The 21,309-nt window shown below is 43.7% G+C and overlaps 1 protein-coding gene across 1 annotated transcript in view; it reads right to left on the bottom strand.

The window, feature by feature from the left end:
- LOC124280381 (carbonic anhydrase-related protein 10-like) overlaps nt 1-21,309 on the bottom strand; it is a 127,939-nt gene that overhangs the window by 14,286 nt on the left and 92,344 nt on the right. Inside the window, exons 3-4 of the mRNA XM_046716289.1 lie at nt 18,348-18,484; nt 1,586-1,774 (exon numbers count right to left, since the gene is read on the bottom strand). Of these exons, the coding sequence (XP_046572245.1) occupies nt 1,586-1,774; nt 18,348-18,484 (326 nt within the window). The remainder of the gene's footprint in view (nt 1-1,585; nt 1,775-18,347; nt 18,485-21,309) is intronic.

Genomic DNA, 21,309 nt, shown 5'->3' with positions numbered 1-21,309 from the left:
AATCAATTCATCGGTGTTTAGTATTAGAGGGTATAGGAGTGGTAGAGCTACGATTTCCTGTTTTGTAATCTGATAGAAACATATGGTCCTTATCTTGTAGAAAATAAAGATACAATTTATTTACGGTTACCGCATGCATCTTCTCTTTGAGGTCGATAATAGAAGGTAACGTTGTGAATGTATTCCCCTAGATCTTTATTAAAGAAACTTACCCCAACCATTCGGGATATATGTTAGCCTAGACGTCCTTCTAGAGGTACCAATTCAGCATGCATATTTTCAGTCACCCGTTAGAGAGTGTGGCAATACATATGTATATACAACTTACTCCTGCCTGAAAGGAAGTCTATGCGTTTTGGCCAACGCCGCATCCAGAGTGAGTGAGTGAGTTTGGTTTTACGTCGCTTTTAGCAATATTCCAGCAATATCATGGCGGGGGATACCAGAAATGGGCTTCACACATTGTACCCATGTGGGAAAGCGAACCCGGGTGGCGTGACGAGCAAACGCTTTAACCACTAGGCTACCACACCTCCCACCGCATCCAGAAATGCACCTTGTATACCCATGCTCAATATAATTGTGACGTTTACATACATGTGCGCTAGTACTGGTGTGATTATAGTAATGATCATGAGTGTGTACGAACAGGCCTGCAAATAACAGAATCTGGACGAGACAATCCAGTGACTGACATCAAGAGTGATGATCCGAGGAACAATGTCACGACACAAGACAAGTCTCTGTACATCACAACCACACTCAAAACAAATTCCAGTGAGTAATTAGGCGTAAAGTCCCAGTGAAAAGGTTGTATCACCAAGCATCGTGTTGACAAACGATATTATGCTGGCAGGTTCCTATGAATGTTTACCATGAAAGTTCTGGAATGGTATAAAGAGAGCCCTCACTGCGAAGCCTTGACTTAACGCCAGGTAATTTGTGAAAATTGTACATACTCTAAAGCGCCGAAGCGTCTGGGAAATGTACACGTCATAAGCCGGAGCTGATGGTATATTGCTCCACATGAAGGGGAATTCGCGATTGGAAAATCGAAATCATCCCTCTTGTCAGACAGCCTGGTACAGAGGTTGCCATCTGAAGCCAAATGTGTGATCCGACTCATGTGTCGATGGCCCGTGACCACTGTTTTGATCTCAACCAGTTTGTTCTTTTCCACATCAGTGACACAAAGAAACATTTATTACCGAAGCAATATATATCTACATAATAAAATCATGTAAGATTGGTTCAGGAACTAGATTAAAGAACCTGAAATACGAGCCGATCAAATGCATAATGACTCGTGAAGGAACGAGACACCGGGTGTTCACTGAAAGCATCAGTATGACGCTGAATTGTGACACCACACTCTCGTCAGTAATTACTTATACAGTGACCTTGACCTCTGAGTCCATCACGTGCTGAAAGAGTTCCCACGAGCCATGACCTGGATATCTATTGTACGATATTCCCTCATGTCAATAATCTGTCAATACGTTTCAACAGAAACATCACCGGAGGCAGTTAAATAACGTCAAAATCGTAAGCTGTCAGTGATTTCCAGTGATATAGCAGGACTTACCTCAGCTGGAAAGGATTTGCCATCGATTGTGTGCTCGGACCCCAGGTCATCCTCTGTGTGGAAGTGTACCCGGATCTGCTGGACCACGTACTTGTAGGACAGTGGGCCCTCCGTCACGTTCACCTTGTGGGAGTTGTTGGCAACCCTCAGTGTGATGTCGTGGCCGTTGTTATACAGGTGACCATGTATCTGTAACAACAATATTAATGATGCTAATAATACAAGGGCATGATGGCATTGCTCGTTATTGTTATCATTATGCCTGTGGCTTTGACTCTTTGACTTTGAGGTCCACCAATGAACCTGAACATATCCAGGGCGCCATGGAAAATAATGCTTTTAAAATTCTTTGGAATTGACCGTACACAGCCCAAAACAAATTCCTGCTAACAAACCCAATCTTGTCCTTTTGATAAAGCCAATTAATTTATTTGTATCATTGAATTTGCTGTCCCCTTGACAGCAATGGGACTGGCAAGATTCAGGAAAAGCATGATAAATGTGCGGACCTCGCCTTTGAAATGTCTCGCTTGCATTTCAAGTACACTGTCGTCAGACTCCTCATTGTTCTCGGTGCCCTTAGTTTGGCATCCCCTGATCTTTTGGCACAGATCAGGACAGTGCCACCTGAGCATAGCTCTTCTGACACTCTGGGTAATGAAGGTGTCTGCTTTGTTGGGCAGTCTTCATATTCTCCTTAAAGTTCCTTATGGGTTCGACCAGGCAGCGCTTCTTGGTGTAAGTTCTCTTCGCTGGCTTGGCTTCGCGTAGAGGGGGCAAGGGTTTAACCAGCCTGTGTTTTTACGCAGCGTTTAGCAATATTCCAGCAAAATCACGGCAGGGACACCAGTAATGGGCTTCACACATTGTGCCCATGTGGGGAATCGAACCCGGGTCTTCGGTGTGACGAGCGAACGCTTTAACCACTCTCTAAGAGGAAAGAAAGTTGGCGCAGGTCTTAGACACCTTACACTTTGTTGAAACCCATGGCCATGGTAGGGAGCTAACAAACCTAAAGACTAGATCATGACACTCTGGCAGCGGTCTCTTTAACCACACCACCCAGCTGAAGGAGATGAGATGAATCGGTTAAATCATGCAAGACGTTTTGATTCTGTATTCTAAAAAGCCTGTTTATCACAAATTCCTGCTATTTTATATGTGCAAAATGTACATGAGACCCATGGCTCGCTCTAAGTTCTTGCTGTGTTTTCCGCCTATGTGCAATACAGGCTAATTCTAGCAATGTCGTGGCAACATTTTCTTGCAGAGGTGAGGTTAAATGGGACCTAACGCCTCAGTTTTATTGCACTGGCATGGGAACGTGGGTATATGTGTGCGGCTGCTTGTATCCGTCTTGCTACGAGATTTATAGATACCGTGGAGATACAAGCCCGTTTAGCATGGAATCCCGATCCCGATCCGATCACTCCTCGTTTTATCCCCTTAAATCCATGCCACAAACAGGGAAACAACGTTTTTAATGTCTCTTGGATTGAGCTAGGGACCTTACGGGAAGACGCTGGATCCACTTGACCACGAGGGCGGTATCTTGCTTTTTCTGTCATCTGGATTTATGCCATCTAATGTAAATGTATGTGCATATATTGTTGTGAGATAAACCCCAATTTTTATAAAATAACACAAAAGGAGACCCTCTTGGGATACATTTATACAACTCCGGCACCACGTTCATGTGAAGACATGAACACACATGAAGATCTGGATTAGAAAAGATCTTCAGTAACCCATGCTGGTCGCAAGAGGCGACTAACAGGATCGGGAGGTCATGTCATCGAATCCCAGTTGCATAGATCGATGCTCATGCTATTGATCACTGGGTTGTTTGGTCTAGACTCGACCATTTACAGACCGCCGCCATACAGCTGGAGTATTGCTGAGTGTGGCGTAAAACTAAACTCACTCACTCATATATCAACCACGGCGGCCTGATATTAATCGTGGACTGAGCGAACCGATGACTGGGAGGGGCCAACTATCCACACCACTGAGTACAGTGACATTCCAACTCTGCCGCAGTGTTACCAGTCTCGCCAACTACACTCTGCAGTAGTTCGCTCCCATGACAAATATGAGGTACTGGTGATATTTTGCTGTCTCGCTCCCAACATGAGGTTAACGGAATTGGGCACGGCCTATCATTTTTAGTAGTGTTACTGATTGAATACCTCGTTTGTTTGTTGTTTAACGCCGCACTCAACATTCCAGCTACAGGGCGGCGGTCTGTAAGTAATCACGTCTGGACCAGACAATCCTGTGATCAACAGCATGAACAGCGATCTACGCAATTGGGATACGATGACTTGTGTCAACCAAGACAGTGAGCCTGACCACCCGATCCCATTAGTCGCCTCTTACGACAAGTAGGTTACTGAAGATCAATTCTAACCCGGGTCAGTCAGCAATGGCGTGGTGGGGAAACCTAGTGTTTAAAGCATTCACTTGTCACACCGACAGCCAGGGTTCGATTCCCTGTCAGAAGTGTTTGGTTCGACTTCGCCCGGGCGGTTAAATGCATACTCACTCACTCACTCACTCACTCACTCACTCACTCACTCACTCACTCACTCACTCACTCACTCACTCACTCACTCACTCACCCACCCACACACTCACTCACTCACTCACTCACTCACTCACTCACACACACACTCACACACACTCACTCACTCACTCACTCACTCACACACTCGATCAGTCACAGCATACACCATGAGCTAGGTCGAAACAAGTTCGGCTAGAAATAAAGCTAGAATCAATTTCGTCTTCTTTTCAAAACACGCTAAGTTCTTTAACCAGCATTTAGGGAAATTGTAATACAAAACCTCATTTAGCAGGTGACAATATACCTAGTTTAGCCAATGTGGAGTTGTATAACTCTATTGCCGTTTTTGCAGCCGAGAACGTAAGACGGTCGATGGCTTACGACAACAACTACGGGAACAAATCGAAACCAATTCTCCCCTGAGGGCGAAAATGTAAAACAAAAATGCTTAATATGTGTTTTAGCAGGTTCCTTTTCTTTTTCAATTAAATTCGCCGTCTTCTACGTCATCCAGCATATTGGAGAACAATACCTAAGTCTCCATCTTCTTGGCGCATCATCGCTAACAACAATACTAAAGTAACTTATCAAATACAAAGTTTCAAAATGGATCAGTATTCCGACACAAAGTGATATGAACGGCATGGGCAGAAGAACAAGGGGATTTCGACCAGAGGCTGATGCTGTTAGCGGTTGGAGAAAAACATCTCAAAGTCAAATCCCCTTTGTCTGATCAATTGTTATAAGGTGTTTGTTTTCAAGGTCTTTATTCCGAATAACATACAGCCTGTAGTATATCCTGAGCTGTCCACCTCCAGGCCTGGACTTGTTTACGCGCCCACGGGGGAAATCAGAACAAATGTATAGGCTTATAGAACTGCCACCCAGTTTGAAGTTATCACCGTCGCCTGTCCCCGTGGACGGTTGGGACAGTTGCATTACTCTGTGATACCGTTATGTGGTGTTAGTAGTAGAGATAGCGTCCACAGATAAATTACAGTTGTGTACTGTAGGGACTACTCAAGCTGCCAGTAGAATAGTTTCGGATTTATTTGTTGAGAACACAAATCCAAATCTCGTTAATGATTCTGGTGGATATATCTTTCACAATTCAAAGGGTTGACTTGTTTCATACAAAAACCACAGTAGATGCTTATGCCACATGCCAAAGGGTTGTATTGGTGCATAAAACAACATTTGATATTTTCCACTTACCAAGAGGGTTAAATGGTTGCATAAAACAACATTGGATATTCTACTGCATGCCAAAAGGTTGAATTATTTCATAAAACAACAGTAGAGGGTTGAATTGTTTCATAAAAAAACGACAGTAGATGCTTATGCCATATGCCAAAGGGTTGAATTATTACATTAAACAATATTGGATATCTTCTTCATACCAAAAGGTTGAATTGAATTGTTTCATAAAACAACATTGGATATGTTCTTCACACCAAAGGGTTGAATTGTTTTATAAAACTACGGTAGATGCTTATGCCACATGCCAAAGGGTTGAATGGTTACATTAAACAAAATTGGATATCGTCTTCATACCAAAGGGTTGAATTGTTTCATAAAACAACATTGGATATTCTTCTTAATACCAAAAGGATTGAATTGTTTGATGAATCAACATTGAATTTTCTTCTACATACGAAAGTGATAAATTGTTTCGTAAAACCACATTAGAGCGTTGAATTGTTTCATAAAAACAACAGTAGATGTTTATGCCATATGCCAAAGGGTTGAATTATTATATAAAAGAACATTGGATATCTTCTTCATACCAAAAGGTTGAATTGAATTGTTTCATAAAACAACATTGGATATGTTCTTCACACCAAAGGGTTGAATTGTTTTATAAAACTACGGTAGATGCTTATGCCACATGCCAAAGGGTTGAATTGTTACATTAAACAAAATTGGATATCTTCTTCATACCAAAGGGTTGACTTGTTACATTAAACAAAATTGGATATCTTCTTCATACCAAAGGTTTGAATTGTTTCATAAAACAACATTGGATATTCTTCTTAATACCAAAAGGATTGAATTGTTTGATGAATCAACATTGAATTTTCTTCTACATACGAAAGTGATAAATTGTTTCGTAAAACCACAATATCCTCGTTTCTCCTTGAGTGGGTGTATTGTAAAATATATAGAACGCCAGTGACTAGCTACAATAGAATGAATCGTTTCTTGCATACTGGCTTAACTAAGGCAACGTTGAAACAACCTTCAAAGATTTTCGAATAAAAGCGCGCGAGCGGTGCCTCGGTGGGGAAATCGTCTCTTTTGTTCCATGAAACCGAATGCGAAGACACAGGCAATGTATTATGTATTGTACTGAATCCCAAAGCTAGGTTCTGGCTTTGTTGCCATAGTTACCTTAGATTCCAGAAAATTCAGCTCGGTCTGACTGTTCCCATAAACATTTTCAAATTCAATGAAAGTACCGGCGAAAAACAGTTATAGGATGAAAGCAGTATAATGTGTCCTTTCGTTTTTTAACATCAAAATGCCAGCCCTTCAATATTAGGTATTTTAATGTCGAATATAACAGAAATTTACTGTCACAAGTTACTTCCCTTCAAAAGAATTCATCAAAATGTTGGCGTATTGATTTTGGGGTCCTGAGAGAACCATTGTGGAATTTCGGCTGCGCTTCTGTTATGATGTAGGCATTTGACGGATTTATATCCTATTACACATTGTAGCACTGCATTATGTAGAGGCGGATAGGCTGTATATGGGTTTAAGAAAGAAAAAAAACACCAAAATAATAGTAATCCTAATGGCAATTTTATAAAATAAAATGTCATTTTGAGTTAGTGTTTCTAGCCTAGTGGTTAAAGCGTTCGCTCGTCACACCGCAAACCCGGGCTCGATTCCCCACATGGGTAGAATGTGTGTTAAACGCATTTCTGTTGCTGGAATTCGAATATTGCAAAAAGCGGCGTAAAACCATAATCACTCAGTCAGTCTTCAAACAAAACGAAAATAGCTGCCACAAGCCACTTTTGAAAGTGGATTGCCATATCTCTAATGTCATAATGCTGTTACAGCTTCTGTGATAATATCCAGTGAAAACAAACATGACATGTTTTTATCGGGCTACACGAAGACGGCATGACCGTCTTCATCTACTGCCATTAATAAATCAACCTTGTCCTATGTGTATTGGGCCAGAACTGGATTAACTTGAAATTTAAATGTTATCCTATTTTTTTTGGTTTGGTTGTTGTTTAAAGCTGCACTCAGTAATATTGCAGTTATATTGCGGTCTGTAAATCATCGAGTCTGGACCAGACAATACAGTGATCAACAGCATGAGCATCGATCAACGCAATTGGGATAATATGACTTGTTAAAAATGTCAGCGAGTCTGACCACCCGATTCCGTTAGTCGCCTCTGACGATATTCATGGGTTGGTGATTACCAATTCTAAAACGGATCTTCACGGGTTCCTATAAAGAGCAGAATTTGAAGTTAATACCCAAGGCTGCACTAATCCAAATGGTAACTTTAAAATGCATTTCTTCTAATACTGAACAAACGTTATGGATGACACCTTCTTTTATTTCGAAATTAAGAAAGTTTGGTCAATATTTGTACGTCCCAACTTCTAAAATGCCGCTCAAAGAAACATTTCTTCTCAACTTCTTGCATGAACCACGTGAACAGTTCTCACAAGGACGTGTTACTAAGTAAGTAATGAGTTGTTTGTAGTTCTGATAGTTTATCAAAGGACTGGTTTAATGACTGAAAAACAGCATCACTGATGGCACTCAAGAATCAGTTTACTAATTTGAATATTCCTTGCCTTGTGAGGAATGAATGTCTTGGTCACCTGGGAAAAACAAATATCTCCTGTAATGGTTTCTGCACGCAACAACCTTGACGATATTGTCTCATGAAATATGACTCTGGAAGAAACGGTTAATACCGAATAACCTTCGACAAAATGGGCATTTTTTTTGCAACAGATGAATTATTGACGTAAAGGGAAGAGAAGTGAATTAGGCATTGCTGAGTTGGATGATGTATGGGAGAAGGATGCTAATGAGGAGACTTACTGATCTCACTGGACCCTAATCTCGTATTCTATTTACAATGATACTGAAAGTGACGCTTGCTGATAAGTTACAAGTGCATTAAGTTTTAATTACTGTTTGAAGAAAACTCATGATGCGTGCAGTCCTGTCTGACTTGAGGGAACATCACAGATCACACCTCAGTGCGTCCGTATGTCCTGGAACTGTCCTCGAGTTGGACTGAACACAACGCGTCTGTGAGGTCTGACAAATGTTGGGTTGGGTTTATTTAATGTATGGGCGTCGGATGAGTGACTACTTTGTTGACACCGATGACATCCTCACCGGTGCGGACAGACCACTGAGTACACATGGGAGGAATCTTGGATTCGAACTAACTATATCAACGGTTGTCCTACCCTGCGATTGGATCTGTACGATGGTCGTAAGTCTATGTTAACGTAACAGATGTTATGAGACTCGTAGCGCTACGATGGCTGTGTGACACGTGATCATTATTATTGGGATTTTTTGTCGTTACCATGGGTTTAATAACAAAAAGTTGTAAATGTCAAAGACCTGGATCATTTCGGATGTTTCAATAACAGTTAATAACATTACACACGCGTTATTATGAGTGTAATTCTGTTCAAAGCAGAGGTAGTCACAAACTCACAAAATGACACAGAGCTTTACCTGCAAGTACCGTTAACCTTCAGACTAGTACCTCAAAGCGGAGGTTATGACCAACTCACAAAATGACACCGAGCTTTACCTGCAAGTACAGTTAACCTTCAAACTAGTTCCTCAAAGCGGAGGTAATCACTAACTCACAAAATGACACCGGGCTTTACCTGCAAGTACAGTTAACCTTCAGACTAGTACCTCAAAGCGGTGGTAGTCACTAACTCACAAAATGACACCGAGCTTTACCTGCAAGTACAGTTAACCTTCAGACTAGTTCCTCAAAGCGGTGGTAGTCACTAACTCACAAAATGACACCGAGCTTCTCCTGCAAGTACCGTTAACTTTCAGACTAGACTTCAAAGCGGTGGTAGCTAACTCACAAAATGACACCGAGCTTCTCCTGCAAGTACCGATAACCTTCAGACTAGTACCTCAAAGCGGTGGTAATCACTAACTCACAAAATGACACCGAGCTTCTCCTGCAAGTACAGTTAACCTTCAGACTAGTACCTCAAAGCGGTGGTAGTCACTAACTCCTAAAATGACACCGGGCTTTTCCTGCAAGTACCGATAACCTCGAGACTAGTACCTCAAAGCGGGAGTAGTCACTAACTCACAAAATGACCCCGGGCTTTTCCTGCAAGTACCGATAACCTCGAGACTAGTACCTCAAAGCGGGAGTAGTCACTAACTCACAAAATGACACCGGGCTTTTCCTGCAAGTACCGATAACCTCGAGACTAGTACCTCAAAGCGGTGGTAGTCACTAACTCACAAAATGACACCGAGCTTTACCTGCAAGTACCGTTAACCTTGAGACTAGTACAGTTCCGCAGTCGACGTTGTTGTCAGGTATGCGGTTACCGCTTACACACTAGATCGATGTCGTGGACGTGGTAGCACGGTTCACGGAATACAGATAAAAATGTGAACATTGCATGCCTTGCACAAGTCATTGAAGGTAAACACTATGTGCGATCACAGTCTTGTTTCAATATCGTGTTAACTTCGCCAAAGCTATAGAAACTTCACAATACCAGTCTATGATAGACATTTTGAATTTCGAAATACATGAAGACACGGAACCTTTATGGATAACAACATCTTTATTGACTGTCGTCACCCATACCCAAAACACTAAAACTCCAGTAGAAGATCTGTTATGTGTTTTGTCTGGTATTCGTAGGGTGAGTGAGTGAGTTTAGTTTTACGCCGCACTCAGCAATATTCCAGCTATATGGCGGCGGTTAGTAAATAATCGAGTCTGGAACAGACAATCCAGTGATCAACAGCATGAACAGCGATCTACGCAATTGGGATGAGATGTGTCAACCAAGTCAGCGAGCCTGACCACCCGATCCCGTTAGTCGGCTTTTACGACAAGCATGGGTTGCTGAAGATCAATTCTAGCCCGGATCTTCACGGATCAAGACTGTGTCAAGTACTGTTAAACTATAGTATACGTTGATACGGGCTGGCTAAATAATACATTGTCTTAAAAGATATTTCGAGCTAATATAGGTCGATCTGACACTGACGATATTTTGAGAAGGATACTATCATCTTAAATAATTCATCTAGCTGAAGTAGACTCTAGTCTACATTTCATACAGTTTCATCCATTTAAACGCTCCAGGGTCAGCGTTAACATAATAATAATTTGGTAACGAATACGACGAGGTACCCTAGAATATAGTATCGCAAACAATATTCGAGTTACAGAGTTCGAGGGTATGATGCCCAAAGTGTTGGTCGGGATGTTGCCCAAGTTAAAAGGTTAGATTGTCTTGAAAGAAATATTTAAGTTCGAATAGACTAGGTGTCAGCGTACTTTAAATATACCCAAGTGTCCTCGTATGATATTTTAGACGATTAAGGTTTAACTCAAAACAAAATATCCGTGCACATCTAAATCTCACGAGAGGACCCAAATATTGTTGACAACATCAGCAAGATACCACCCTCGTGGTCTAGCGGATAGAGTCAGCCCAGATACTGAAAGGTCGATGGTTGGATCCAGAGACGTCACAAGACCTTGTCGTTCATGGTACCGTGCTTCAACGGGATAAAGCAAACAACATCAGCAAGATACCACCCCCGTGGTCTAGCGGATAGAGTCAGCCCAGATACTGGAAGGTCGATGGTTCGATTCAGAGACGTTACAAGACCTTGTCGTTCATGGTACCGTGCTTCAACGGGATAAAGCAAAAACTGGTCGTAGAGGAGTCAGTATAATGTGTCTGAGATGAGAATCCTTGTTAAGTTGGGGCATGGTATCGTAGTGGGTTAGCACTAGAAACCGGATTTAGTAGGGCCTGTACTAGCAGCCACACATATAGACGCACACGTTCCTGTAAAAGAGCAATAATTTCGGACCCGACGTTAAGCCTCATTTACCCTGACCATAAACAAGACTCTGGCTTAATCACCGCGACTACCCTAATCATATCTGTCGTGACACGACTGACCTTACACCGATAGTTAAGACAGACAACTGCCTTTGACCTCTTCTGATATGTAATTTAGCTTAAGGGTCAAAGTCAAAGTCTTTTTGTCAGCCGGACACGGGTAATAGCAGTAGTAGGGGGAAATTCTGAAGATCAAAGGTTTTCCACCAGACTTTGTGTTGTCGTACATGACGAGCTGCGTGGTGGACATGTAAATGATGGAGGCGCTCTAACCCATACACATTTCTTCAAAGTAACAAAGGTAATTACGTTAGGTTTTTTTTTGCTTTTAGACAGTTCTTTCAAAGTAAAATATATCACGCCTAATGGGTGTAGGGATTGAGAAGCTATAGACTACAAATACTCGTTGGAAACTTCACCGTGGCGTTACCTTTTTTCAAAAGCTGTTTTTGTCACCTAAACCTGAACGATGAGTGTTAGACTAGGAGTGTCTAATTCTCGTTGGAGCCTCTCTTCATCCACGAGAATGAGCGAGACTCGGGAAGTATTGGTTCTAGACTCGCATGTGGCACGCAAGCTAAGATGCAACATCAATGTTTTATTAAGCTAGTCTGATGTCATGGGCCAATCTACATTTTCAAATGCTTAACTTCAAGACTTGGTTGATGAACGAGCCTTACTAGGGTGCCGAACAGGAACGATAACTCATCCGTGAATCTAGACGGGATTTTTATCTGGACAAAATCGCTGTCAGGAAAACATACAGTGTTTGATTGCAAAAGAAGATGGTCCTTATAGTCGCTGGCGTGTTTTCACATGAGCTTTCTCTCGCCCTTTATCTCATAAAAAAACTAAATTTCTTTTACTCAAACGATAAAACCATCGCGGACGAAAAAGCGTTTGTTTTATTACTGCCGATTAAGTACCATGTTGACGCTATATGAGTGTGTTAAAGTGTCATGCAGTAGTAAGTGTTGGAGAAGAGATCAGCCAAATAATTGAATCAAAGCATACTACTAAAACATACATTTCCGAGTAAGTATTTTTTTCTGAGAAGACTCAGTCGGAAGACATCTAGTGTTTGGTTTGCCGTTATTGGTATTTCAAGTGAGAAAAAGCCTTTCGACAGTATTTCAACTGGGTTGAGTGAGTGAGTATGGTTTCACGCCGCTTTTAGCAATATTCCAGCAATATCACGGCGGGAGACACCAGAAATGGGCTTCATACATTGTACCCATGTGGAGAATCGAACCCGGGTCTTCGACGTCATGAGCGAGAGGTTGAGAGGTAGCCCGAGATACTACATGTGTTAGACATTTACTAGTCTGGTAAACCAACCGCTCACGGGTATGGAGCTGACAAACCTAGAAACATTAACAGAGCTACCTGGGATTCGAACCCAGATCAAAGGTTTCTCGTACGCCTCATCTTTAAAAGAGAATTGAGGATGAGCTATTAACGACTTCGTCAACTATGAGCCTTATTATAGTTTAATAGCAATAATATCCAATATACATTGCTGAAATTCTAACATCAACCTCCGTGGCTGATATGTCAAAATGGGTTTAATTGTGCTTGGGAATCGAACCCGGGTCTTATCAAAAACAACATACAGCCAATTTTTAATTCTAAAAACTTAATGAGTGTCAGTTTCTTTTGAGGAAAATCGTGACCAGCTGCAGCTGGTACTGCCAAGGGACGCAAAACAGACTCTGTAATGTTACTTTAAGTAGGGCAATATGGATACGTAAAGTGAGTGAACATGGTTCTATTAAGCTTCTAGCAATATTCCAGCAATATCATGGCAGGAGACAGCGGAAATGGGCGTCAGTCTATGTACCCATGTGAGGAATCGAGCCGGGGTCTTCGGCGTGACGAGCGAACGCTTTAACCACTAGGCTACCCCACCGCCCCGATACGTGAACGGGGAGGCTGTTACATGCACCGAAAGATTCCGATACACCAATAATCCGCCCGAACATGTGATTCGAACTCAGAATTGTATAAACATTACTTCATTACTATGACCATGTTTTACCCGTGAACCAAGCATAGGAATCGTTGTATTTCTACTATCTCATACAACCACAAGCTTTGACATGGTGCTTATGGATTTGTTGGTTCTACGCTCTTTCTACCGACACAGTCAAATATAATCCCGGAGTGTTGAGGCTATCGTTATATGACTACGATCACGGCTGACTTGAGCTGTTGTTTATGAATCAGCCGGGATGAGGCTGACGCGCGGCGCATGATACCAACCAATGTTATCTCAGCCACGGTCAATTGAACGTGAAGCAATTACATTAATGACAAGATGGCGGGATATCCAAAGCATATAGATCGGGGGAACAAGGTTTGTTCGATTAAAATGTTCGGTGCCGTGTTTGGGTCAGCGGTCTCCGTGAGTTGTCACATAAAACATTAATGAAATCACTCAGCGTGTCTATGCAGAGCAAACATCAGAACTGGAACATGTATACCTATTTCAACCCGAGACCAATCTTCTTTCTACTGACAGCATGGTCCCAGTTTGTGCTGCGCACTTCACCTCTGATGTGAGACGCGACAGCAGCTGCAGAAATAGGTATTCCAGTCACGTCTGGTGCACGGGGAGGTGACTGAAAGAATGGGGAGATAGCGGGAGGGTTGGTGATGGGGATAGGGGCGTTGATGAGGCTGGAGAAGGAGACACGGGTTATACAAGAGCTGTGACAAGGGAGTTGATGTATGGTAGGTTTGTGTCGTACCCAATAGGACAATCGGGGATTTCGTTATGGGTGGTGGAAAGGGAGTTGTGTACGGTGGGTTCAGATCGTTCTCACGGTGCCAAACGGAGATTTCGTTGTTGGGTGGCAAGGAGTTGATGTATAGTGGGTTTAGATCGTATTTTTTATGAGTTTTGTGGGAGAGAGGTGGCAACAGGTGATTCATACAGAATACATCTTGATGCAGTTTCTCATACATAGCTCCCCTTACATCAGTTTCTCATTAAGTGCATCTTTTTTAGGAATCCCTCAAAAAGAGCTCCCCCTCCCAGTCCATACAGAGCAGTCCCTCATACACTCCCTTAGCTCCCTTACAGCAGTCCCCTACACTGCAGTCCCCTACAGATACAGCAGTCCCCATACAGAGCTCCCCTCCCTTACAGCAGTCCCTCAAACAGAGCTCAGGCCCCTTACAGCAGTCCAGTCATACAGAGCTCCCCTTACAGCAGTCCCATCATACAGAGCTCCCTTACTGCAGTCCCCCATACAGAGCTCCCTTACAGCAGTCCCCTTACAGCAGTTCCTCATACAGAGCTCCCTTACAGTCCCCATACAGCTCCCTACAGCAGTCCCCATACAGCAGTCCCCATACAGCAGCTCCCCTTACACACAGAGCTCCCTTACAGCAGTCCCTCATACAGAGCTCCCTTACAGCAGCAGTCCCCATCGCCATACAGAGCTCCTTACAGCTCATACAGAGCTCCCTTACAGCAGTCCCCATACAGAGCTCCTTACAGCAGTCCCATACAGCTCAGCTCATACAGCTCCCCTTACAGCAGTCCCTCATACAGAGCTCCCCTTACAGCAGTACCTACAGCAGTTCCTCATACAGAGCTCCCCTTACAGCAGTCCCTCATACAGAGCTCCCTTACAGCAGTCCCTCATACAGAGCTCCCTTACAGCAGTCCCTCATACAGAGCTCCCTTACAGCAGTCCCTCAGAGCTCCTTACAGCAGAAGCTCCCCTTACAGCAGTCCCTCATACAGAGCTCACCAGTTACAGCAGTCCCTCCTCACACAGAGCTCCCTTACAGCAGTCCCTCATACAGAGCTCCCTTACAGCAGTCCCTCATACAGAGCTCCCTTACAGCAGTCCCTCATACAGAGCTCCCCTTACAGCAGTCCCTCATACAGAGCTCCCCTTACAGCAGTCCCTCATACAGAGCTCCCTTACAGCAGTCCCTTACAGCAGTCTCCATACAGAGCTCCCTTACAGCAGTCCCCTCAAACAGAGCTCCCGTTACAGCAGTCCCTCATACAGAGCTCCCTTACAGCAGTTACAGCAGTCCCTCATACTCCCTTACAGCAGTCCCTCATACAGAGCTCCCTTACAGCAGTCCCTCATACAGAGCCCTTACAGCAGTCCCTCATACAGAGCCCTTACAGCAGCATTCCCACAGATACAGCAGTCCCCCTACAGAACAGCAGTCCCTCATACAGATAGCTACGCTTTTACAGCAGTTCCTCATACAGTCCTCATACAGAGCTCCCTTACAGCAGTCCCTCATACAGAGCTCCCTCCAGAGCTTCCTTACAGCAGTTACAGCAGCTCCCTTACAGCAGTCCCTCATACAGAGCTCCTTACAGCAGTCCCTCATACAGAACAGCCCCTCCCTACACAGCAGGCTCCCTTACAGCATTCCCTTAAATACAGAGCTCCCTTATAGCAGTCCCTCATACAGCTCCCTGATACATAGCTACAGAGCGTTTTAGTCCCTCACAGTTCCTCATACAGAGTTCCCTTACAGCAGTCCCTCATACAGAGCTCCCTTACAGCAGTCCCTCATACAGATCTCCCTTACAGCAGTCCTCATACAGAACACCCCTCTAGTACACAACGGCCCCTACAACATTCCCCAAAACAAAAACCCCTTATATCAGTCTCTGACACATAGCTACGTTTTAACAGTTCCTCATACAGAAGGACCCTTGTAATAGTTTTAATAGGGACGACTTATGAAAGCAGTCCCTCATGCATATCCAACGTCCCTTGTAGCAGTCTATTACAGACTCCTTTGTGTTTACCCCATTCCTCCTTCTACCCAAACGTCGTCATATGAGCGAAATATTCTCAGGCACGACGTTAAACCCAATTTCACCTCACCTCACCTCCTTCTACCCAAACCCCCACCCACTTGCTACAGTCCAACATACTTTCGCCTCACTGCAGTTTCTCCTCGAGAACGCCCCTTACACCAGTCCCACATAACAAACGTCCCCTGTAGCAGTCCCTGAGCGGAGCTTCTAGTCTTGAACAGCATGCTACCTTGACCCTTTTGATCACGCCACCATGTTCCCCATTCACATCCCGAGATCCTGGAGTAGATGTAATATTTATAGGACTATCCCCAAGACACGAATCCATTAGGAATTACGATTCGCATGTTTTACTGAGAAATCTGGAGATTAATCTGATTGCTTGTAATGCATCAAAGAATAGATACACTTGCCTCTAACTTTCTAACCCAAAGCCCCCACGGATGAAGAAAACGTTTAAGAAGTTGAATGGATTTCTCATCCCTGTTGACAACGCCTGTAGAGAGCATTGTCTTAGTGTCTCCTAATGCCGCCCTCGAGGGATACTGGTGGATACGTCGGGAGAATATTTTTAAAAATACTGTCACGGTATTTGTCATTTTGTCATTGGTAATTGTTATTCATTTCTCTGGGGAGACAGGCAATCTCGGCTCCAATTTTTGTTACAGGTTTCTTAAGTGGATTTCTTTGCTGTATTCTTTCAATGTTTCTGTGTGACATAACGTTTCCATTAACTGAAACCGAACACTTTTCAAACTACACGGGAGTTCTGGCCAACCATACATCTCACCCCAAAACCTGGATTTGAAACGTCATTCGACCATACGTCTCAACTCTCTCAGCACTGAAGATCATAATCAACCATAAGAAATTCCACCTCCTGAGTACCGAGTTTTGTTCAATTTGTATGTATCCCTGTCTCTGTACTAGAGGATCTTTTCAACGTAGAAATCCCACTAAGTGTTCCGACCTTTGTAAAACTTTCTGTCTCTATTTCCCTGTTCTTTAAAGTTATGTACAACTTTTTGTTTCCCTATTGCCCTGTCCTTTCAAGTTACGTGCAACTTTTTGTATCTATGAACTCTGTTCTTTCATGTTATATACCACTTTTTGTTTCTCTATTACCCTGTTCTTTAAAATCATGCATGTACAGGTTTTGGTGTCTCTTTTGACCATTTTCTTTAAGTTATGTACAACTTTTTTTGTCTCTTTATCCTCTGATTGGGTTTTTTTTCAGAGCTCTGTAAAGATTTATATGTCTCTATGACGTGTGATCCCTAGACCTCTGTACAATTTTGTGTGACTCTACGACCCTGTACATCAGAGCTCTGTACAAGCTTGATGTTTCTCTTTGACGTATGCTCTTAAGACCACTGTACACCTTTGCGTGCCTATAAGACCCTGTACATCAGAGTTCTGTGTGACGTGTCTCTCTGGCGTGTGTTCTTCAGACTTCGTGCGACTTTAAGCGTCTCTCTGACCCAGTACTTCAGAGATCAGAACAAATTGGTGTGTCGACTCTCTCTGAGCACAAAGCTGTATTTCAGATTTATGTTGACATTTATGTGTCTCCCTGACGACCATCGAGTGAGTTCAGCTGTATATATACCCCTGACCATGTTTTCTATATAGTTCAGTTCAACTGAATTTGTACCTGTGACCATGTACCAGGAGAGACCCGTCAAACAACTGAAACCCCCTGTATTACAGCGTTCTGTTGAATGTTAGCAATCGTACTGATCAACCTGAAGTCTTAAGATTCGTTACCAAGAATAGTACGTCTGTTTATTACACCGGTTTTCAGTGTCTATTTGAAATCAATACGAATGATGATAAAACCTGACGAAATACAAGAAATCGCTTCTGGGTTTGTGTGATATTAAACAAGGGATCGGGAGGAAGTTGTCTCAATTCTATAAGACTGTTTTTAGCAGACTTAGCGCCTGAAGATGCTGGAAAAGATGTTTGGTAACACATAGATGTAAGCATATATCACAAGGTGAACCACTGAGTTATCGCAAACCAAATGAGGGGGCGTAGGGTAGCCTAGTCGTTTAAAACTTTCGATCGTCTCGCCGGAAACTAGGGTTCGAATCCCCACGCGGGTACACTGTGTAAAGATGTGTTGGTTTCTCTCGCCGTGATATTTCTGGAATATTGCTATACTCGGCGTAAAACTATACTCACTCACTCAAACCAAATGAACTCAGCATGCTATCGAGAACAATGAGGAACAGTGCCGATATGTTCAATACTTACACGGTCTCCTTCTATGACTATTGGTCCAAGGCTGGGGTCGAACAGCAAGGTTTTGGGGTCAATGTTGATCGGAGATTGATTCCTGCCTTTATTGCACAGCGCCCAGTCGATGTTCAGGAGTCCCCAGTACGCAGGACCTGGAACAATAGACACAGTAGGTGAGCGGGTGACTGGGTCAGTGTGTGACTGTCTCCTGGATGACTGGGTGATGGGCTGGTGTATGGATGGTCTGAATGACTGGGTAGTGGGAGTGTGGATGAGTGGACTCAATGACTGGGTGATGGGCTGGTGTATGGATGGTCAGAATGACTGGGTGATGGGCTGGTGAATGGATGGTCTGAATGACTGGATGGTCTGGTGAATGACTGCACTGGGTGATGGGCTGGTGATGGGCTGGTGTATGGATGGTCAGAATGAGTGGGTGATGAATGGGCTGGTGTATTGATTGTCTGAATGATGGGCTGGTGGATGGGTGAGGGGCTGGTGACTGGGTAGTGGGATTGATGGTGTGAATGACTGGATGATGGGCTGAATGGATGGTCTGAATGTGAATGGATGGATGGTCTGAAATGACTGGGTAGTCGGAGTGATGGCTGGATGAGATGGACTCCATGACTGTGATGGGCTGGGATGGATGGTGGACTGGTGTGATGGGGCTGGGTGATGGGCTGGTGCATGGATGGTCTGAATGACTGGGTGATGGGCTGGTGAATGGATGGTCTGAATGACTGGGTGATGGGCTGGTGAATGGATGGTCTGAATGACTGGGTAGTGGGAGTGTGGACATGTGGACTCCATAACTGGGTGATGAGCTGGTGGATGGATGGGAACCGATGTGTCAACCAAGTCAGCGAACCTGACCACCCGATCCCGTTAGTCGCCTCGACAAACATGGGTTACTGAAGACCAATACTAACCCGGATCTTCACGGGTTCATGAGTGAGAGGGTAGGAGCTTGCTGGTTGGCCGAGTGACATGGCAAGTGGACGGTGGACTGGATGGCTGGGTAAAAGGTGACTGGGCGAGACTGCGAGTTGCTGACCAAGTCGTACGCGAGGGAGTGGTTTGCTCAGTCAGTTGGTGACTGGTTTGCGGTTGAGTAGCGGTCTACGTCTTGAGTTAGGGAGTGAGTTGGTGAGTGGATGACTGCGTCGATGAACGTTGTTGAACGGATGGCTGGGAAGTACGTGAATGGGTGTGTTACTGAGTGGACGATCATGGCTGCGTCATGAGTCATTGGGTATGTGCTCGCTGAGTGAATGGGTGAGTGAAGGACTGATTCGTTAATGACTTGGTGGTGGTTGTGAAGAATGGATGGCTGGGTAGTAGTGAGTAATTGGGTGGACGTGTTGGTGGGTGCGTGACTGCATCGTGTATAAGAGGGTGAGCAGCGTGCCCGGTGAGTGGATGACTTCGTCTAACATGACTGAGCGGCGGTTGATTGGCTGACGGGATGGACCGGAAGTGAGCGAATGGGCGAGTGGCTAACTGAATGAGTCGGTTAGCGACTCTGAATCACTGGGCTAGTGGATTGCTTGGTTGGTTGCTGACTGCATCCAAAGTGGGTGAGTGAGAGGTTGTAGAGTGGAATATAGGTAGGTGGACTGAATGAGTGGTGGTGGATCAGGTGACTGGGCAGTGGGCAAGCAGTCTACTGGTACAGAGGCTGAGCAACTAAATGGATAAACAGGTGGTGGGGCCGTGACATACTGCTAAGGTGGATGTTGGACTAAAATGAGGGTAAGCAAGTTACTGGTAACAGGATGAGAAACTGTCGATGGGTTGTTGGTGAGATACCGCATCAGTGGAACAAATGACGAAGATAGTGATAAATAGTATAAGTAGAAAAATAAATAAAGTTTTGAGAGACTGAGTGGGTGAGACATAGTGGCTGAATGCACAAATCACTGAAGTAGATAAAAGCACACATATTGCCAACTCTATTTGTACACATGGTAGGATTCAAACCCATACTTTTACTCTGATCAGCGAACCCTTTCACCATTTAGATATTGTTGAAACCAGGCGCCATGGATGATATGATGAAGCCGGGTCATTAATGGTATGGCAAAACACAGGGTGCAGCAACCTTAAGGCATGGCGCGATCAAACTTATCAAAAAAACGGTTTGATTAACGTTTAAGGCAACATGGAATAACATCAATGTCATAGGTGTTATTGCACCCTTTCGAATATGTGGTTCAACATCTATTCCTCGTTTCTAGGTCTTGAGGATTCTACATAATTGGCTCTTAGACTTTCAACCAGATAGATTTTATTCAACAAGCCGATCCTAACCCAAGGAACAACGTATCCTACACGTCAAGGTCATTTGCTCACATCTCTTGTTTGACGACAAATAGATAACAAATAAACCTCACTAGATTTCATACTGAACAATATAATTCTCAATAATGTTGAAGTACACCCACCCAAACCGATGTTACCACTAATAAAAAAAAACATTCCAGGAAAGTAACCCTCTAATGCATGATTACAGTACAACCCAAGCCGGCTGGAGGGGAAATATACAGCTCGCAGAGCACTGGCCTCCTGGCCCACTGATTATAAAGTGGCTAATTAGATTGCAATGATATATATTCCTCGCGCCTCTACAGACCTGCAAGTCGTTCAATACCGCGTTCTTTCTCTTCCCCCCCCTGTTCCCGCAGGGAGGGTTTTAATAAAGACCGCGACACGTAATATTGGTCGTGCCAGGACCAGGAACCGCAATGTATAGTTCCAGAAGAGGAGGAACGCCATCACTGCTATAACTTTAGTAGAGGTCAACTTCTTCCCGTTGAAGATCATATTCTTTATTCTCTTCATCTGACTTCTTCAGAAATAATTGCATGCATCGATAAACAACCTCTTATAACTGGACCAATTTTCAGACATGAATAAAACATATTTTCGGTTTTAATTCATAACAAAGGCAGTAATGGTGATATTTGACGGTGAA

The sequence above is a fragment of the Haliotis rubra genome, unplaced genomic scaffold (genome assembly GCF_003918875.1).
Source record: "Haliotis rubra isolate DU_JTF1 unplaced genomic scaffold, ASM391887v1 Scf266, whole genome shotgun sequence".
NCBI lineage: Eukaryota > Metazoa > Mollusca > Gastropoda > Lepetellida > Haliotidae > Haliotis > Haliotis rubra.
Note: the sequence above shows the minus strand (reverse complement) of the source record. Positions and strands in the feature narration are given on the sequence as shown.